The 18929-nt window shown below is 35.6% G+C and overlaps 1 protein-coding gene across 1 annotated transcript; it reads left to right on the top strand.

Moving 5' to 3' along the window:
- The first annotated feature begins 469 nt into the window (after positions 1 to 469).
- On the top strand, positions 470 to 17641 carry LOC121444881 (odorant-binding protein-like). Its single transcript, XM_041646805.1, has 6 exons — positions 470 to 526; positions 958 to 1097; positions 2371 to 2441; positions 3791 to 3901; positions 4604 to 4705; positions 17418 to 17641. The coding sequence occupies exons 1-6, from the start codon at positions 470 to 472 to the stop codon at positions 17639 to 17641; spliced, it is 705 nt and encodes a 234-aa protein (XP_041502739.1).
- The last annotated feature ends 1288 nt before the right edge of the window (positions 17642 to 18929 follow it).

Below are 18929 nucleotides of genomic sequence, written 5' to 3'. Positions count from 1 at the left end.
TCAATAAATAAATATTTAAAAAAACAAATAAAAAATTCATTTAACTGCACAGTGTTAGGATTAGATTCAGAATGTATTTTAAAGTATGTGCCATGGTTTTAAATGAATCATATATGACATATCTACATGCATTGTGACCTTTACCCACAAGTATAGCTCTGGAGGCAAAATGATTACTTAAATTCTCTCACAGGGACAGATCTTTCTTTCTGAGAGGAATGTTCAATTAATCATCCCAACAGAACCTGACCTTTAGCCTAATCTTATTAGTTTAGGGGTATGAGATCATACGTCATTCAGCAGGGTGAAGTGAACATACTGGACAGATGCAGGCTGTTGTGGTGCAGAACCATTGGTTGATTCCAGGAGACTCCCTCTAACTAACTGTATAAAAAGCTTTTCAGTTCAGTTCCTTCACAACCAATACCCTTCTTTGATCTCCTGTGGAAGAGCAAAGGCAGGCACCACCATGGTAAAGTTTCTGCTACTTGCTTTGGCATTTGGTCTGGCTCATGCTCAGGCTGAGGTAAATTCATTTGATCTGTGCACAGGTTTGATATTCTTCAATAGTTTAGTTCTGTGGGTGCGGGTGTCATTCAGTTTGTCCTTGCAAATACATATTCATGATATAACCTTTCTGACTTTCACTCAGATACAATTTTCCAGCCAGATTTCTCAAAAATCAAACGAAGAAAATAAAAAAAAAACCAATGGATTGAATTTGCAGAGCATAGGAGACCAAATATGAGTAGTTCCAAAATGTCTCAAGTTCAAAATGTTATGTAAATTGAGTTATCATATTGTCCCGAGTTATTCTTCTTCCCCAGAAGCATAATTTTGAACTAACAAACAAACTCTTATTGATTTATCTTTCTCATTAGCTTATGTATTTCCAAAGATTCGAATCAGAGATGAAAGTAACAACTCAAATTCCAGTGGCCTTTGTTGTTTTTTCAGCTTGAAGGAAAGTGGGTTACCACTGCCATCGCTGCTGACAATGTGGACAAGATAGAGGCAGGAGGACCACTGAGACTCTATGTTCGTGAAATTACTTGCACTGAGGCATGTAGTAAAATGGAAGTCACATTTTATGTCAAGTAAGCAAATTGTCAACAGTGTAACCTGAGCAGACTGCTTACGTTTCACAGATTTTTCTATTGTTAAGCGTATAGGTGAATGTTCTGTTTCTGGTCATGAAACTGAAAATCTCATCTTCAGAAATGCAATTTTGTTATTTCATGATGGGTTAGCTCTGGAGACCACAGGAAAGTAAAAATCTGTCTCCAATTCTATGAGCTTTTCCTGAGAAATTCTTCTGGCTGGAGGCCTGTGGCTGAATTTTATGCTCTAATATTAAAATCATGAGATTCTAAGGATCTCATTTCTAGTTAGCCAAAAGGTAGGTGTGAGCATTTGGGTCAATGTCATGCATGTTATATTATTCAGGCATAGGTGTCATAAAAATATTCTTCCACAAACAGGTCAGAAAAATCTAATTTGCAAATCCATGCCTGGTATGGGAAGTACTTCTCTATATGTGTTGTTTTTATTAGTTAATGGATAAAGAATCTACCTTGGCCTGTGATAGGGCAGAATATAGCTAGGCGGGGAAAACTAAACTGAATGCTGGGAGAAAGAAGTCGGTGTCAAAGAGATATCATGTAGCCGCCAGAGGGAATAGACGTGAGTTGCCAGCCGGAACTTTGCCAGTAGGCCACGAGCCTCATGGAAAATATAAAATAATGGAATTTGGTTAATTATAGATGATAAAGTCATTAGCAATATGCTTAAGTGATTGGCCAAGTGGAGATTTAAATAATATAGTTTCTGTGTGATTATTTTGGGTCTGAACTGCCAGAAACATGTCTGTGATGCTCTAGTTTCAAAATTTTTTTTCTGACATTTAGATGACAATGTTCAATGAAAAGGTGCTTAACACTGTAAAAACTTAAAATGTTTATAACCATTATTTTTTTCTAGCCACAACTGTTGTTTTTGGTTAGACACAAAAGCATTTAAAACACATTCATAAAATCTTGTGTACATATTTATTGTTGGAACAGTCAAAGAGAATGAACATATTGAAAATCATACTCAGTGAATACTGAAATTTGGATAAGGAATAAAATAGTCTTCATAACAATTGGGAAAATTGCTACAAATAAAGAAATTCATATGTATGATTGCAAACAGGATAATATTTTCTAAACAAACATTATGAAAAGTGAGGTAAACAGTTTCATCTCTTCTAGCTCTGAACACTGTTCATAGATATGAAAATATCTCATGTTCTGTAATATTTAATTAAATATTTAATATTAATTCAAAGGATAAATACAATAAACCATGATTCCTCTGTTTGATTTTCAGTGTGAATAACCAATGTTCTCAGACCCAAATCACTGGGTATAGGCAAGAAGATGGCAACTACAGAACCCAGTGTAAGTATGGGATCTTGGCACTTCCTCTATGAACAAAAGCATTGTGGGTGAGGGCATACATGCTGACACTTCAGCCACGGATAGATACATGGACCTAGAACAATTTTGGTTACTGGGAATGTTATCAGTCCTTCCAACCAACGGAGATATGATATGAAGTCAGAGTACATTGTAGGTCATCTGAAGTTTACATGGAGAAGAACACAATAAAGTAACGACATGAGTAATGCTAACAAAAAGTCTCCAAATAGTTTCCTGCATGAAAATTTACTTCTAAACAATATTCAGTGTCTTTTCTTTCATACAGTATTTTGGTTTGTTATTGGACAGGCCTGCCGCTCACTATTAGGTCTCGGTGGCCTCAAACATCTTTGCAAACTTCATGATTCAGTTTATCAAGTACTTATATTACAAGGATTATCTATCATCCTAGATTTATAGAGGATTTTAATTAACGATGATATAAGAAAGTTTCCCTTTCTTACATTTTATAAACATCATAACATTTAGATCACTGGATGATAAAATTGACTTTTGAAAAGCAGTTAGGGTAAAATCTGTTTAATAATTTCAAACTTACTACCCCAAATTTGAAAAAAAAATGCTAAAATAATATCAACACTATTCAACTGAATTGTACACAGCATAACTTTTGGCTTGATTTTAAATGAAGAGAAGGCACATTCTTCTGGCAAAAATAATGCTTTTCTAACCTCACATGAATATTAAAAAGCAGTCCTGTAACAGAAAATGACCAGATCCTAAAATCCACTTATTTCTGTGAACCATTCTATCATTCATTTAGTATCTGTAAGTGAAAATATCATAGACACACACACATAAAACACACACACACACACACACACACACACACCAGAGAGTTTTTCATCTTACAAGTTGTAAGATGAAAACTTTTGTGCATATTTCTAATGAGTACAGTCTTTTTTGCATATGTATCCCTTTGCCCACCAGGTATTATTATGGTATGACACCAAAGTTTTACACTTTCAGGAAACTGACAAGTGGCCTTTTGTATCTGATTGAAATGGGAAGAATTACCCAACAGAGTGATCCCACAGGTCTTGACACAGGAATTCAGAGAAAAGGGAAAGTGTCTGTACCTAGGATTCAGTACCAGGTTTAAAAAGTAAGAATGATTGGTTACCACATTATGATAGGATATGTAAAATGAATGACTACAAGAATACCTTTATACATGTGTGTCATATGATAGTGAATCAGAGATGATTGCAGAGTCAGGGTCAATATTAATGTTTAGTCAACAGGTAACATCCAACAAAGTAGAGAAATGGATGACACTGAGTTTTGAAATGTGTCTGTTATTGCAGTTGAAGGGGATAATGTATTTAAACCTGTGAGTGCAACAGAAGACAACATAGTCTTTACCGGTGCGAATGTGGATAGAGCCGGCCAGACAACAAACTTGATTTTTGTTGTTGGTAAGAATGGTAGTGGGTTTCCTGTAACAGTAACAAAAGTACGACCCTGTAAATGAGGATTAAGTCAGATTCACCCACCAAATACAGTATCCTGTTATTTCCAAACTCTTATCAACTAAATAACAGTCCATTTGTTTTGTGAGCCAATTTTTACATTATACTGTAATTCAAGTAGCATGGTCATTGAAGACTAGGGACGATGGCGGGGTGGGGGGTATTGGAAGAGTTGATGTTCGTGTTTCCTCACTGGAAAGAATAGAGTAAAATGGAGTATTTTCCCACAATTCAGACCATTTTGAGTTCATTTGTTCAAGTGTGTACTAAATTAAAACATGAACTCTAGAGTATAGATTTGGGAGAAAAGTGAAGCTTCCATTCATAGGCATCTGTGACTCTCTAGTGTTATGTTTTAGAAAGTGGGTAGGATTGAGATGAGTGAATTCTCTAGAGAAGTTTTTATTTTTAATTTTTTGATGCATCATGAAACGCTGAAAAGTGATCTCATACCGTCATTTAGACATTTTTAAATGTGTCCATGGAACTCTCAAAAATTATTATTGCCTATATTGACTCACCCAGGGTAGTTGAAATTAGAGCAGTTGGTATTTTTATTCTATGTAGTGGTGGGATACTAAAGACGCAATGTAAATTCTCCAGAATTCTACTGATCATGTCTCTGCCATTGGAATTCATGCAATGTAGGAAAAGGTCAACCTTTGACTCCTGAAAAACATGAAAAACTTGAGGCATATGCTAAGGAACGTAGCATTCCACCAGAAAACTTTCGAGATGTTCTTGCTACAGGTAACCTTAATTAATATTTTTGTCCATAGCATCCATAAATACATACATACATACATATGTATACGTATAACAATGGATATTCATAAATACATGTATGTGTATCTACATACTGAGTCTGTCTCTCTATGTATCTGTTTATGTATTGATGTATCTATTATTCTATGTATCTATCTACCTACTTATCTACTCAGTAAGATCTCTGAATGATGTTATATCTAGCTATATGTTATCTTTGAGTTGTTCTTTCCAGCAACATCCCCTGGGGAGCTGTTCTCGTATTCTTATGAGATCAGTTCTGTTAATCCTTACTCCATTCAACTGCTTTTACAGATACTTGTCCTAAATAATGATCTTCTGTAGGTGAGTAGAAACAGAAGGCATGTCTAATCACCTTGATATTTGAGTGGATTTGTGCTTATTATTTAAAAAAAAATGGAGACAAGTATGGGACCATGGGAAAAATGAATGCAAAATAAAGACAGGTTATTATTTGTCTTTTAAAAATGAAAATCTTACTGTGACAAAAACGAAGGATAGCATATGTTTATTTATAAAGCAGTTTGAAGGACATGTATTCATAATTGCTAATATTTTTGGTATAGAAGAATATTCCGTCATTAAAAGTGTGTCTTGACATTTGAGAAATCCTACTTTACTCATGATTGTGGCATATGATTTGTCACAGATATTGTATAAGCAGGTTGATCTTTTCAATAAATTCATTTAAACCTGTCAATATAAATTGTCGTATAAGATTAAAGAGTGTCATATTTCCTGTCAACAGAGCTCCTATAGAATTCAAAGCACAAGATATTGGTGATTTCTAGGGAAGAAACTGTTCATGGGCAATCCCTTCTCTATACTCTATATTGTTATATTTAATTTTGTATTCATACATTCCCAAGGATGAAAATTTTCCTGTCGGACTAACCATGTTTTAATATTTGCTTTCATGTCTGCAGAGATGACAACAGGATGAGAATTACACATCATGTCCTCTTTACCATGGAATTAGCATCACATACAAATCCCCATTTCTTTCTGAATAAATTTCCCCTTGACTATGAATTCAAGATACCACCATCCAAAGTCCTGACTTACTTTTCCTTTCTCTTTGTATGATCTATGAGCTGTTACTTTTTGAATGATTCAATAAAATGTTTCAAGAAGCAATGAGGACCTTGTGAAAAGGATTTCATTTAAAAACCACTTAAACCTTCACTAAGATAATTAAAATCACCACTCGGCTGTAAGAAATGATGTCTGTATTACTAGAACTTACTGTAATAATTGGAAACTTTACAATTCCTGGAGAGCCATGGGCAAGAACTCTGCTGTGGTAAATTGTGTGTTGTGCTCTTATTTACCTTCAGCTGAAAATTTGTTATTTGCAGATGAATGGTCATAAAACTTTAAAAGATTTCACGCAACAAACTCTTTGGATCTGCCTCCATGTTACACATTATTTAAAATAAAGGGTAAAATATGTTTTCAATAGTTCATATGAGGAGATTGTCTCTTGTTAAATGACTTCAGTAAGTAAGCAAATGAATCAAGATATTCTCAATAATGTAAATCTGAGGAGTCATTCTCACTTGAAGAATAAGTTCATGAAAATTATAACAATCCCTATAAATATTCATATATTTATTACAATTTTCTGTTTGTGATACAATGATTCATTAGAATGTAGTTAGCTCTCAAAATAGAAAGCTATAGAAAAGGCAATGCAATTTTTTTTTTATTTTCGAAGCAGTGTTTATCCGTAGCTTTTGGTTCCGGTCCTGGAACTAGCTCTTGTAGACCAGGCTGGCCTTGAACACACAGAGATCCGCCTGCCTCTGCCTCCCGAGTGCTGGGATTAAAGGCATGCACCACCACCGCCTGGCTTCTTTGAGAGCTTTAAACAAGGAAAAAGAAAAGATATTAGACAGTGTCGCTGCATCCGGTCTCTCATCTAAAGATATAACCAAGTCAAAGTACATTCAATATTCATAGGCAACAGATATGAATTAGAAAGAATGAAATAGTTTCTTGTTGACTAAAACATGTTATTTAACCTTTCTTCTGTTTCTTTAAAACACAGTGACGTCAGAACAAATACTGGACTAATGTTTGATAAAAGTTCTGTATTTCCAATGTACATTTACATCACTTCACACAAATCTCAAAATAATTACTACTATACTTGTGTCCCATCTCTTCTTCCAATTTTTCCAAGTTCTTCAGGAATATTCGCATTTATTTAAAAGTATGTGTGAATGTGTGTGTGTGTGCCTGGATGTGTATTTAAAGAGAGGAGATTGATAGAGAAATTTATAGCCCATATGAGTCCATTTAGTATTTCTAATATGGATTCATGTTTAGTGCTGGACCCTTGGTCTTCAATTACTTACAACTTATGAGTGGTCTCATTTTAGAGGTAAAAGGAACATGGCTACTTCTTTTACTATCAGAAGTTGCTTTCTATGTTGCCAAGCTTTCAAATGGCATGAAAGTTCTTAAGCTCACCATTCACATCGTCATAACATAGCTAGTTTGCGCAATCTGAGAGGTAACTCAGTGGTGATTAGTTGAACTTTCATCCTGAGCTATAGAAGATTAATCATGCTTGGTTCCATAAACATGTCCAACTACCATTGTTGATTTCATCAACCAGTGTAATTTCTCTGAACATTCTGAATGTTAAGTTCTTAACCAAGACTTTAGAGATGATTTAAATATCGATCCTAGTTTGTAGTACTCTCATGTTGACCAAGATAATCTTCCTTCATCAATTTGTAGAGTGTATTATTATTTCTGCAGATATATTCTTATAATAGCCAGAAACCTCTCAAAGCAGTCAGTTTTGCAAGTTAAGAATTCCAGGAATTCTTATTTCTCTGTGTTCTCAGCAAAATAAACATGAAGAAAACAAATGACTTCTTTCCAAACCTGGATTATAGATCAAAAAAGCGTGTTCTCAGAAAGTGAAACACAAAGGTCTGAGAGACACTTAAAAGTGTTCAATATTCTTAGGCATTAGGGAAATAAAATTAAAACTATTTAGATATTTTGTCTTACTGGTGTCAGCATGGCCTAGCTCAATAAAAGAAATGATGCATGGAAAGGGCTGCACTTGGTCCAGGTATGTGGAAGTGAAAACTGATTCAGCTGCTGTCAAAATCAATGACGAGTATCCTAAAGATGACATCAGTCTTACCACAAGTCCTTCAAAGAAGAATTACAACCCAACTATCTTGACTTTTTTTTTCAAGAATCTACACAGATGACCCCAGCTAAGAATCTAAGCAATAGTGGAGAGGGTACCTTGCTGTGAGACAATGGTCTTCTACTCTGTAAAAAATTATCAGTTATATTGCTTTCGTGAAATGCTGATTGGCCAATAGTCAGGCAGGAAGCATAGGAGGGGCAGCCAAGTAGGAAGTAGAGGTAGGGAAATGAGAACAGGAGAATTCTGGGAAGAGGAAGACTCAGTCTGCAGCTGACACCCAGATACAGAGGAAGCAAGATGAGAATGCTTCCTGATAACAGGTTTCAAGCAACGTGGCTAATGCACACATTAATTATAGGCCAATATAAGTTATAAGAGTTAGTAAGAAGCCTGAGCTAAGAGGAAACCAGCGAATGTTAATGTACATCTTTGTGTGCTTTTGGGGGGGACTGAAAGGCTATGGGACCAGGCAGGACAGAAACCTCTGTCAACAGTACCTGAATTGGCCTTCCCCTCTAATCAGATTGATGACTATCTTAATTGTCATCATAGAGCCTTCATCAGCACCTGATGGAAACAGATGCATAGATCCACAGCTAACCACTGGCATGAACTCCTGAAGTCCAGACATAGAGATGGAGGAGTGATATTCCGAGCAAATGGGCCAAGTCTACGATGGGGAAACCCACGGATATAGCTAACCTGAGCATGTAGGAGCTCACTGACTCTATACTTATAGCTGAGGAACCTACATAAGAACAAACTAGGCCCCGTGAATGTGGGTGACAGCTGTGTGGCTTGGGCAATTTGTGGGGCCACTAGAAGTGGAACCAGTATTTATCCTCATGCATAAACTGGCTCCTTGAAGCCGATTTTCTATGAATGGTTAGCTTGCTCAACCAGATATAGGGAAGAGAGCCTTGATCCTGCCTCAAATAATGTGACAATCTTTGTTGACTCCCCATGTACGGCATCACCCTCTCTGAAAAGTGGATAGGGGTGGGGAGAAGATGGAGCAAATGGAAGGATGAGAGGGAGAAGAAACTGTGATATGAATATAAAATAAGATGATTTTTAAAATAAAATAAAATAAATAATTAAACTCCAGTCATACTTGGGAGGGAAGAACTTTTCCCAACTGAACCATTCCCCTAGCCTATGTGGATGTGAGTTTTTATTAGCATTGATACAAAAAAACCAACAGAATGTAAAGAATCACCTCCAAATATGTTATATATAGCCAGTGTTAATTTAATCCCTATCAAAGAACACACATGCACTTGCATACACACACAGAGGCATGCATTCATGTATGCATATGAACATTCATGCACATACAGAAAAACATAACTGGGATCATAGTGTTAAAAAAACCTTAATAAAATACTAGAAAATGAATATACACCCATATCAAAGGAATTGTTCACAATGATTAAGATGGATTTATTCCAGGGATACAGGCTTGATTTAAAATACATAATTCTATAAATATAATGATCATACAACATAATTAAGGCAAGAAAGCACATGATTAATTCAATAGATGAAGAAAAAGCCAGTGATAAAATATATCATACTTTCAAGATAAAATCCCCAGGGAGAGTCGAAATGGAGAAAATATACTTCAAAATATTAAAGGCTATCTCTGAGAAACATACTTCAAAATCCATTCTACATGTAGAAAACTGGCAAGGAAACTGACTAAAATCTTGAAGAAGAGAGAGTGCCCACTCTCCCTATTCCTTTACAATGTCATGTTGGATTTCTTGCAGTGAGCAATAGAGAAAGGGAATGAAATTATAATCACACACATATGAACAGATGAATTCCAATCATCCCCATTTTCAAATGCCATGGTATTATACTTAACACATGGCTGCATTGTACCAGAAGACATGTAGCAGAGTCAACAATTTCAGCAGCATGACAAGCAAAGAATCAGCATACAAATGTTAACAACCCTTCTATCTACCAATAGCCAAGCAACCTTAGAAAGAGTTCATGTATGGAATATCATTTACAATAGTATGGAAGGAAAGAAAATATATTGGGTTAAACATAAATTAAAACAAGAAGGCAAATTTCTTTCTTTTAAAAAATTGTTTATCTGGGGAAGACTAGGTGGGCACTGACAGTGGCACCAGAATTTATCGGTACTGCATGTACTGGCTTTTGGAGATCCTATTCTCTTTGGATGAAAACCTTCTTTGCTCAGCCTAGATATAGTAAGGAGTGCCTTGACCTTCCATAAAGCAATGTGCCTTACCCTCTCTGAGGAGTGGTCGGGGTGTGGGATGAAATGGTGTGGGAGGAGGGAAGGGAGTGGGAGAAGAAGAGGGAGTGTGGACTTGGATTTGGTAATTTTTAATAATCTAATAAATAAAAAATGCTTTTATTCAGCTATATATTTTCTGTTCCCCTCCCTTCCTCTACCCTCCTCTTCTACCATCTTTCATGATTCCCACTTTCCCTATTTACTTAGATCTTGTCTTTTTCTACTTCCCATGTAGATTAAATCCATGTATTTCTCTCTTAGGGTACTCTTTGTTGTCTAGGTTCTCTGGGATTGTGCATTGTAGGCTGCTTTTCTTTGCATTATGTTAAAAAGCCACTGTGAGTGAGTACAGATGATATTTGCCTTTCTGAGATTTTGTTACCTCACTCAGTATGATGTTTTCTAGATCCATCCATTTGTCTGAAAACTTCAAGATGTCATTATTTTTTCTGCTGTGTAGTACTTCATGGTGTAAATGTACCACATTTTCCTTATCCATTCTTTGATTGAGGGGCATTTAGGTTGCTTCCAGGTTCTGGCTATGACAAATAATGCTGCTATGAAAAGTTGAGCATATGTCCTTGTGGTATGATTGAGCATACTTGGGTATATACCAAAAAGTTGCATGGATGGTTCTTGAGGTAAATTGTTTCCTAATTTTCTGAGAAATCACCATACTGATTTCCAAAGTGGCTATATCGTTTGCACTCCCACCAGTAATGGAGGAGTGTTCCATTTACCCCTTATCCTCTCCAGCATAAGTTGTCATCAATGTTTTTGATCATGGACATTCTTACAGATGAAATATGGAATCCCAGTGTTGTTTTGATTTGCATTTCTCTGATGGCTAAGGATGTTGAGCATTTCCTAAGTGTCTTTCACCCATTTTAGATTTATCTGTTGAGAGTTCTCTCTTTAGGTTTGTACCCGATTATTTTATTGGATATTTTGTTCTTTTGATGGCCAGTTTCTAGAATTCTTTGTTTATTTTGGAGATCAGTCCTCTGTATTATGTGGGGTTGGTGAAGGTCTTTTCCCATTCTTGTAGGCTGTTGTTTTGTCTTGTTGACCATGTCCTTTGCTTTACAAAAGATTTTCAGTTTTAGAAAGTTCCATTTATTAATTTTTTTCTCTTAGTGTCTGTGCTACTAGAGTCACATTTAGGAAGTGTTTTGTGCCAATGCATTGAAGTGTACTTCCTACATTCTCTTCCATGAGGTTCAGCGTGTTTGGTTTTATACTGAGGTCTTTGATCCATTTGGACTTGAGTTTTGTGCATGGCGATAGATATGGATCTATCTTTATTCTTTTACATGTTGATATCCAGTTCTGCCAATACCATTTGTTAAAAAAGCTTTCTTTATTTTATATTTTCTATTTTTTTTGCTTTTTTGTCAAAAATCAGGTGTTAGTAGATGTGTGGATTAATATCAGCGTCTTCGATTCAGTTGCATTAGTCCTCCTGTCAGTTTTTATGCCAATACCAGAATATTTTCAGTATTGTAGTTCTGTAGTAAAGTTTGAAGTCAGAGATTGTGATGTCTCCAGAAGTTCCTTTATTGTACATGATTGTTTCAGCTATCCTAGTTTTCTGATTTTATTTGTTTATTTATTCATTTATTTATTTATTTTTGCTTTTACATATGAAGTTGAGTAATGTTCTTTAGAGGTCTTTGAAGAATTTTGATGGGATTTTACAGGGCATTGCACTTAATCTGTAGATTGCTTTCGGTAAGATTGCCATTTGTTTTGTCCTCACTGTCCTTGTCTGCTTCTTGTTTTTTAGATAACCTATTATTCTTATTATTGATTTTATTGAACTATATATTTTCCCTGTTTTTCCTCCTTCCTCTTCCATTCCCATCCACCCTCTTCCATGGTCCCCATACCCCCAATTTACTCAGGAGATCTTTTCTTTTTCTAATTCCCATGTGGATTAGATCCATGCATGTCTCTCTTAGCATCCTCATTGTTGTTTAGGTTCTCTGGGGTTGTGAATTATATGCTGTTGTTTTTATTTATGTCTAAAACCTACTTATGAGGAAGTATATGTGATATTTGTCTTTCTAGGTCTCAGTTACCTCACTCAATATGATGTTTTCTAGATCCATTCATTTGCCTGCAAATTTCATGTTGTCATTTTTTTCTGCTGTGTAATACTCCATTGTGTAAATATACCATATTTTCCTTATCCATTCTTTGGTCAAGGGTCATTTAACTTGTTTCCAGGTTCTGGCTATGACAAACAATGCTGTTGTGAACATAGCTGAGCACATGTCCTTGTGGTACTTTTGAGAATCCTTTGGGTACATACCAAAAAGTGGTATTGCTGGGTATGGAGGAAGGTTGTTTCCTAATTTTCTAAAAAATTGCCATACTGACATTGAAAGTGGCTGTTCCAAAAATGCAGGAGTGTTCCCTTTGCCCCACAACCTCTTCAGCATAAGTTGTCATCAGTGTTTTCATCGTGGCCATTATTACACGTGTTAGATGAAATCTCAGTGTTGTATTTTTTTGCATTCCTCTGATGTTTAAGGATGTTGAACACTTTCTTAAGTGTCTTTCAGCCATTTTAGATTCTTCTGTTGAGAGTTCTCTGTTTAGGTCTGTACTTCATTTTTTAAAATTGGATTATTATTATTACTTTTGATGGCCGAATCTTTAGTTCTTTGTATATTTTTGAGATAAGACCTCTGTGTGATGTGTGTTTGGTGAAGATTTTTTTCCCATTCTGTAGACTGCCATTTGGTCTTGTTGACCATGTCCTTTGATTTATAGAAGCTTTTCAGTTTCAGAAGGTCGCATGTTAAATGTTTCTCTCAAGTTTCTGTGCTACTTGGGTTATATTTGGAAGTGGTCTCCTGTGTCAATGCATTCAAGTTTACTTCCCAATTTCTTTTCTATAAGGTTCAGTGTATTTGGTTTTAGGTTGAGGTCTTTGATCCATTTGGACTTGAGTTTTGTGCATGTTAGTAGATATGGATCTATTTTTATTCCTTTACAAGTCAATATTCAGTTTGCCAGCACCATTTGTTAAATAAAATTTCTTTTTTTCTATTTTATATTTTATGCCTTTTTTTTGTCAAAAATCAGGTATTATTTGATGTGTGGCTTATTATCTCCATCTTCGAATCACTTCCATTGGTCCTTCTGTCTTTTTTTTTATGTCTGTATGAGTTTTATTTTTTTCAGTACTGTTGGTCTATAGTAGAGTTTAAAGTCAGGGATTGTGATGCCTTCAGAAGTTCCTTTATTGTACATTATTGTTTTGGCTTCCATGGGTACTTTTTTTTTGCTTTTTTATAAGAAGTTGAGTAGTGTTCTTTAAAGGTCTTTGAAGAATTTTTCTGGCTCTATTTTATAGGCTCAATGTCTTTTATTTATGGCTAGAAACCAATTATGAGTGAGTACATCCCATGTTAATCATTTTGGTTCTGGGTTACCTCACTCAGGATAGTGTTTTCTATTTCTATCCATTTGCATGCAAAATTCAAGATGTCATTGTATTTTACCACTGAGTAGTAATCTAGTATGTATATATTCCACACTTTCTTCAACCATTCTTCCATTGAAGGGCATCTAGGATGTTTCCAGGTTCTGGCTATTACAAATAATGCTGCTATGAACATAGTTGAACAAATGCTTTTGTAATATGATAGGGCATCTCTTGGTTATATTCCCAAGAGTGGTATTGCTCGGTCCGGAGGTAGTTTGAACTTGAATTTCCTGAGAAATCGCCCCACTGATTCCCAAAGTGTTGCATTCCCACCAACAATGGATGCATGTACCCCTTACTCTACAACCTCTCCAGCAAAGTCTATCATTGGTGTTTTTGATTTTAACCATTCTGACATGTTTAAGATGATATCTCAAAGTTGTTTTGATTTGCATTTCCCTGATCACTAAGGTAGTTGAGCATGACCTTAATTGTCTTTTGGCCATTTGAACTTCTTCCATTGAGAATTCTCTGTTCACTTCAATGCCCCATTTTTTAATTGGGTTAATTAGCATTTTAAAGTCTAGTTTCTGGAGTTCTTTATATATTTTGGAGATCAGACCGTTGTCTGATTCAAGGTTGGTGAAGATGTTCTCCCAGTCAGTAGGTTGCTGTTTTTTCTTGGTGACAGTGTCCTTTGCTTTACAGAAGCTTCTCCATTTCAGGAGGTCCCTTTTATTCAAAGTTGCCCTTAATTTCTGTGATATTGGGGTTAAGCGTAGCAAGTGATCTCCTGTGCCCATATGTTGAAGAGTACTTCCCACTTTCTCTTCTATCAGGTTCAGTGTGTTCAGATTGATATTGAGGTCTTTGATCCATTTGGACTTGAGTTTTGTGCATGGTGATGGAGAGGGATCTATTTTCATTCCTCTACAGGTTGGTATCCAGTTATTCCAGCACCTTTTGTTGAAGATGCTTTCTTTCTTCCATTGTATACTTTTAGCTCCTTTATCGAAAATCAGGTGTTCATAGGATTGAGGGTTAAAATCCGAGTCTTGTATTTGATTCCATTGGTCGACTTCTCTATTTTTTTGCCAATACCAAGCTGTTTTCATTACTGTAGATCTGTAATAGAGTTTGAAGTCAGGGATGGTAATGCCTCCAGACGATGCTTTATTGTATAAGATTGCATTGGCTATCCTGAGTTTTTTGTCATTCCATATAAGGTTGATTATTGACCTCTCAGAGTCTGTTGAGAATTTTGATGGGACCTTCATGGAGATTGCAATGAATCTATAAATTGCCTTTGGTAGAATTGCCATTTTTACTATGTTGATCCTCACAATCCAATATCAAGGGAGATCCTTCCATTTTCTGGTATGTTCTTCAATTTCTTTCTTCAAAGACTTAAAGTTCTTGTCAAATAGATCCTTCACTTCCTTGGTCAGAGTTACCCCAAGATATTTTATGCTATTTGTGGCCAAAGTGAAAGGTGATGCCTCTCTGATTTCCCTCTCTGCTTCCTTTTCCTTCGTGTATAGGAGGGCAACTGATTTATTGGAGTTGATCTTCTATCCTGCCACATTACTAAAGGTGTTTATCAGCTGCAGGAGTTCTTTGGTGGAGTTTTTGGGGTTGGTTATGTACACTATCATATCATCTGCAAATAACGAAAGTTTAACTCCTTGTTTTCCAATTCGAATCCCCTTAATCCCCTTATGTTGTCTTATTGCTATTGCTAGAATTTCAAGCACTATTTTGAAGAGGTATGGAGAGAGTGGACAGCCTTGTCATGTTCCTGATTTTAGTGGGATGGCTTTGAGTTTTTCTCTGCTTAACTTAATGTTGGCTGTCGTCTTGTTGTAAATAGCTTTTATTATATTTAGGTATGACCCTTGTATCCCTAATCTCTCCAAGACCTTTATCATAAAGTGGTGTTGAATTTTGTCAAATGCTTTTTCAGCATATAATGAAATGATCATATGTTTTTTTTTCTTTCAGTTTATTTATATGATGGATTACATTGATAGATTTGTATATGTTGAACCAGCCCTGCATCTCAGGGATGAAGCTTACTTGATGATAATGGATAATTTTTCTAATGTTTTCTTGGATTCGGTTTGCCAGTATTTTATTGAGAATTTTTGCGTCCATGTTCATGAGTGAGATTGGTCTGTCGTTCTCTTTCTTGGTTATGTCTTTGTGAGGTTTTGGTATCAGGGTGACTGTAGCTTCATAAAAGGAATTTGGCAATGCCTCTTCTGTTTCTATATTGTGAAATATGTTAAGGAGTATAGGTATTAGCTCCTCTTGGAAGTTCTGGGAAAATTCTGCATTGAAACCATCTAATCCTGGGCTTTTTTTGGAAGGGAGTTTTTTCATAACAGCTTCTAATTCTTCGCGACTAATGGGTCTATTTAGATTGTTCACCTGGTCTTGGTTTAACTTTGGTATATGGTACTTATCTAAAAAAATGTCCATTATTTTGCATTTTCCAGTTTTGTGGCATACAGGCTTTTGTAGTAATATCTAATGATTCTCTGAATTTCGTGTGTCTGTGTTTATGTCCCCGTTTTCATTTCTGATCTTATTTTTTTGCGTGTTCTCTCTCTGCCGTTTAATTACTTTGGATAGTGGTTTGTCGATCTTGTCGATTTTCTCCAAGAACCAACTTTTTACTTCATTGATTCTTTGGATTGTTTTCTGTGTTTCTATTTTGTTTATTTCAGCCCTGAGTTTGATTATTTCCAGTGTTCTAATCCTCCTAGGTTAGTCTGCTTTTTTTTTCTAGAGCTTTCAGGTGTGTTGTTAAGTCCCCAATGTATGCTTTCTCCGTTTTCTTCAAGTGTGCACTTAGTGCTATGAACTTTCCTCTTGGCACTGCTCTCATTGTGTCCCATAGGTTTGAGTATGTTGAGTCTTTATTTTCATTGAATTCAAGAAAGACTTTAATTTCTTTCTTTATTTCTTCCTTTATGCAGGTGTGGTTCAGTAGTTGATTGTTCAGTTTCCATGAGTTTGTAGACTTTCTGGGGGTAGCATTGTTGTATTCTAACTTTAATCCATGGTTAACCGATAAGACACAGGTGGTTACTAATTTTTTTTTGTAACTTTGGAAGTTTGCTTTGTTACCGAGTATGTGGTCAATTTTCAAGAAGGTTCCATGAGCTGCAGAGAAGAAGGTATATTCTTTCCTATTTGGGTGGCATGTGTGTCAAGCAGAGTCTATAATTCAAATGCTATTCTTGGAAAGAGGAGCTTCAGAGCAGCTAATTAGGGATTTCAAAGCTTTGCTTGCAAGTAGCATTTTCTAAAAATGAAGGAAAAGGAACTGTTGTATGCAAAGATGCTCTTCTTTTGTTCACATATTTTATATTACAGAAAGATACTGACCAAGAATATACAGGTAGGGTTGGTTTCCTATTAAAATAAATCAGCTGTCTGGGGTAACATGAACAATAGTATTGTCTCCTATCTTGGAATGCTAAGGACAACTATTTAGTCATAAACCATTGCCATATCAGAACAATGACAAAGATAATAGCTTTATGACAATTTAATCCAACTTCCTTCAATAAATGATGTTGTGGCCAAAATTAGGTTCCTCGAGCTTTCTTTGGTTATGTGAAGGTTAAGCCACAATATATGGGACTCCCAGAACATAGGACCTCACACTCATTCAAACAATGTATATGTGAGTGTGTGTGTGTGTGTGTGTGTGTGTGTGTGTGCGTGTATATGAATGTAAAATATGTCAACAGAGTTTTGTTGTAATTCTTCTTTGAAGGACTTATGGTAAAACGGATGTTAGGATCCTACCCACTGATGTTGATCACAGCAGAATCAGGTTTCACTTCCACCATCAAGGGCCAAGTGCAGCCATTTCTCGTGCTGATTTTGATCACAGTTGAATCATTTTTCACTCCCACCAACCAGGACCAAGTACAGCCCTTTCCCTGCATCATAGACAAAATCTCTAAGGAGATTCAAGTTTATTTCTGTGATGGCTAAAGACATTGAACACTTTGAAGTGTGTCTCAGATATTTATGCTTCACTCTCTGAGAACATGAGTTTTAGTTTTATAATACATGTTTTGATATGGAGTCATATGTTTTCTTGGTATTAATTTTGCTGAGGAGATAGAAAGATGAGGATTCCTGCAGTGTAAACTTGTAAAACTGACACCTTTGGAAGGCTTCAGGCTGTTATAAGAACATATCTGCAGGAACAATGCATTCTACAATTTGATGAAGGAAGATTATTCCTGGTCACCATGAGAGTACTACTAAATAAGATCAGTATTTAAATCATCTCTAGTAGTCGTGATTAAGAAATTACCATTCAGAATATACATAGAAATTACAATAGTTGGTGAAAAGAACAATGATAGAGGAATATGTTTATGGAATCAAGGATGATTTACATTCTACAGCTCAAGGTGTAAGTTTAACTAATCACCTCTGAGTTACCTCTCAGATTTCGCAAGCTTTACCCATGTTAGCATAATGTGAATGGTGAGCTTTAGAACTTCTATGCCATTTGAAGTCTTGGCAGCTTAGAAAGCCACTTCTGATAGGACAAGATGTAGCCATATTCCCTTTACTTCTAATATGAGACTTATAGGTAATAAGTAATTGAAGCATAAAAGGACAGCACTGGGTACAAATGCATATTAGAAACTCTAAATGGACACAATTGGGTATAAATTTCTGTGTCAACCTCTTCTTTCTTAATACACACACATATTCACACATATATTGAAATGAATTTGTATATTCATGAAGAAGTTGGAGAAATTGCAAGAAGAGGACACAGGAATAGCACTAATTAGTAGGAGAACGAAGGTGGTGTGATGTAAATGTACACTGAATATACCAAATTTACAGAAGACGTTGGTCAATTATTTTTTCTAAAGTAACATTGATTTGCCAGGCACACAGTAAAAGTTTAAATAACAGGATTTTTCACAGAAAAATTATCATTGTTTCTTATTCATATCTCTTGTTTATGAATATTGAATGCACTTTGCTTTCTTTATATCTTAAGACTTCATTAAACTGTATGTAACAACATTTTCTAATATATTTTGTTTTTCCTTGTTCCAAGCCCTAAAAGAAGATTGCCTCTGCCTTTTGTAATTTGATAACTAACTACATCCTAAGTAATTGTTGCAATACAAAGAGAAAATTGTAACCAGCACATGCACATATGTAGGGCATGGTATCTATGGAATATCATTCTTAAGAAATTATTCTTCAAATGTAACTGAGTCATATGTACACTATTAAAGCATATCCT

The sequence above is a fragment of the Microtus oregoni genome, unplaced genomic scaffold, assembly GCF_018167655.1.
Source record: "Microtus oregoni isolate MIOR12 unplaced genomic scaffold, Mior012 000145F_ref0000173, whole genome shotgun sequence".
NCBI classification, from domain to species: Eukaryota; Metazoa; Chordata; class Mammalia; order Rodentia; family Cricetidae; genus Microtus; species Microtus oregoni.
This window is presented reverse-complemented; position numbering and strand designations above follow the sequence as displayed.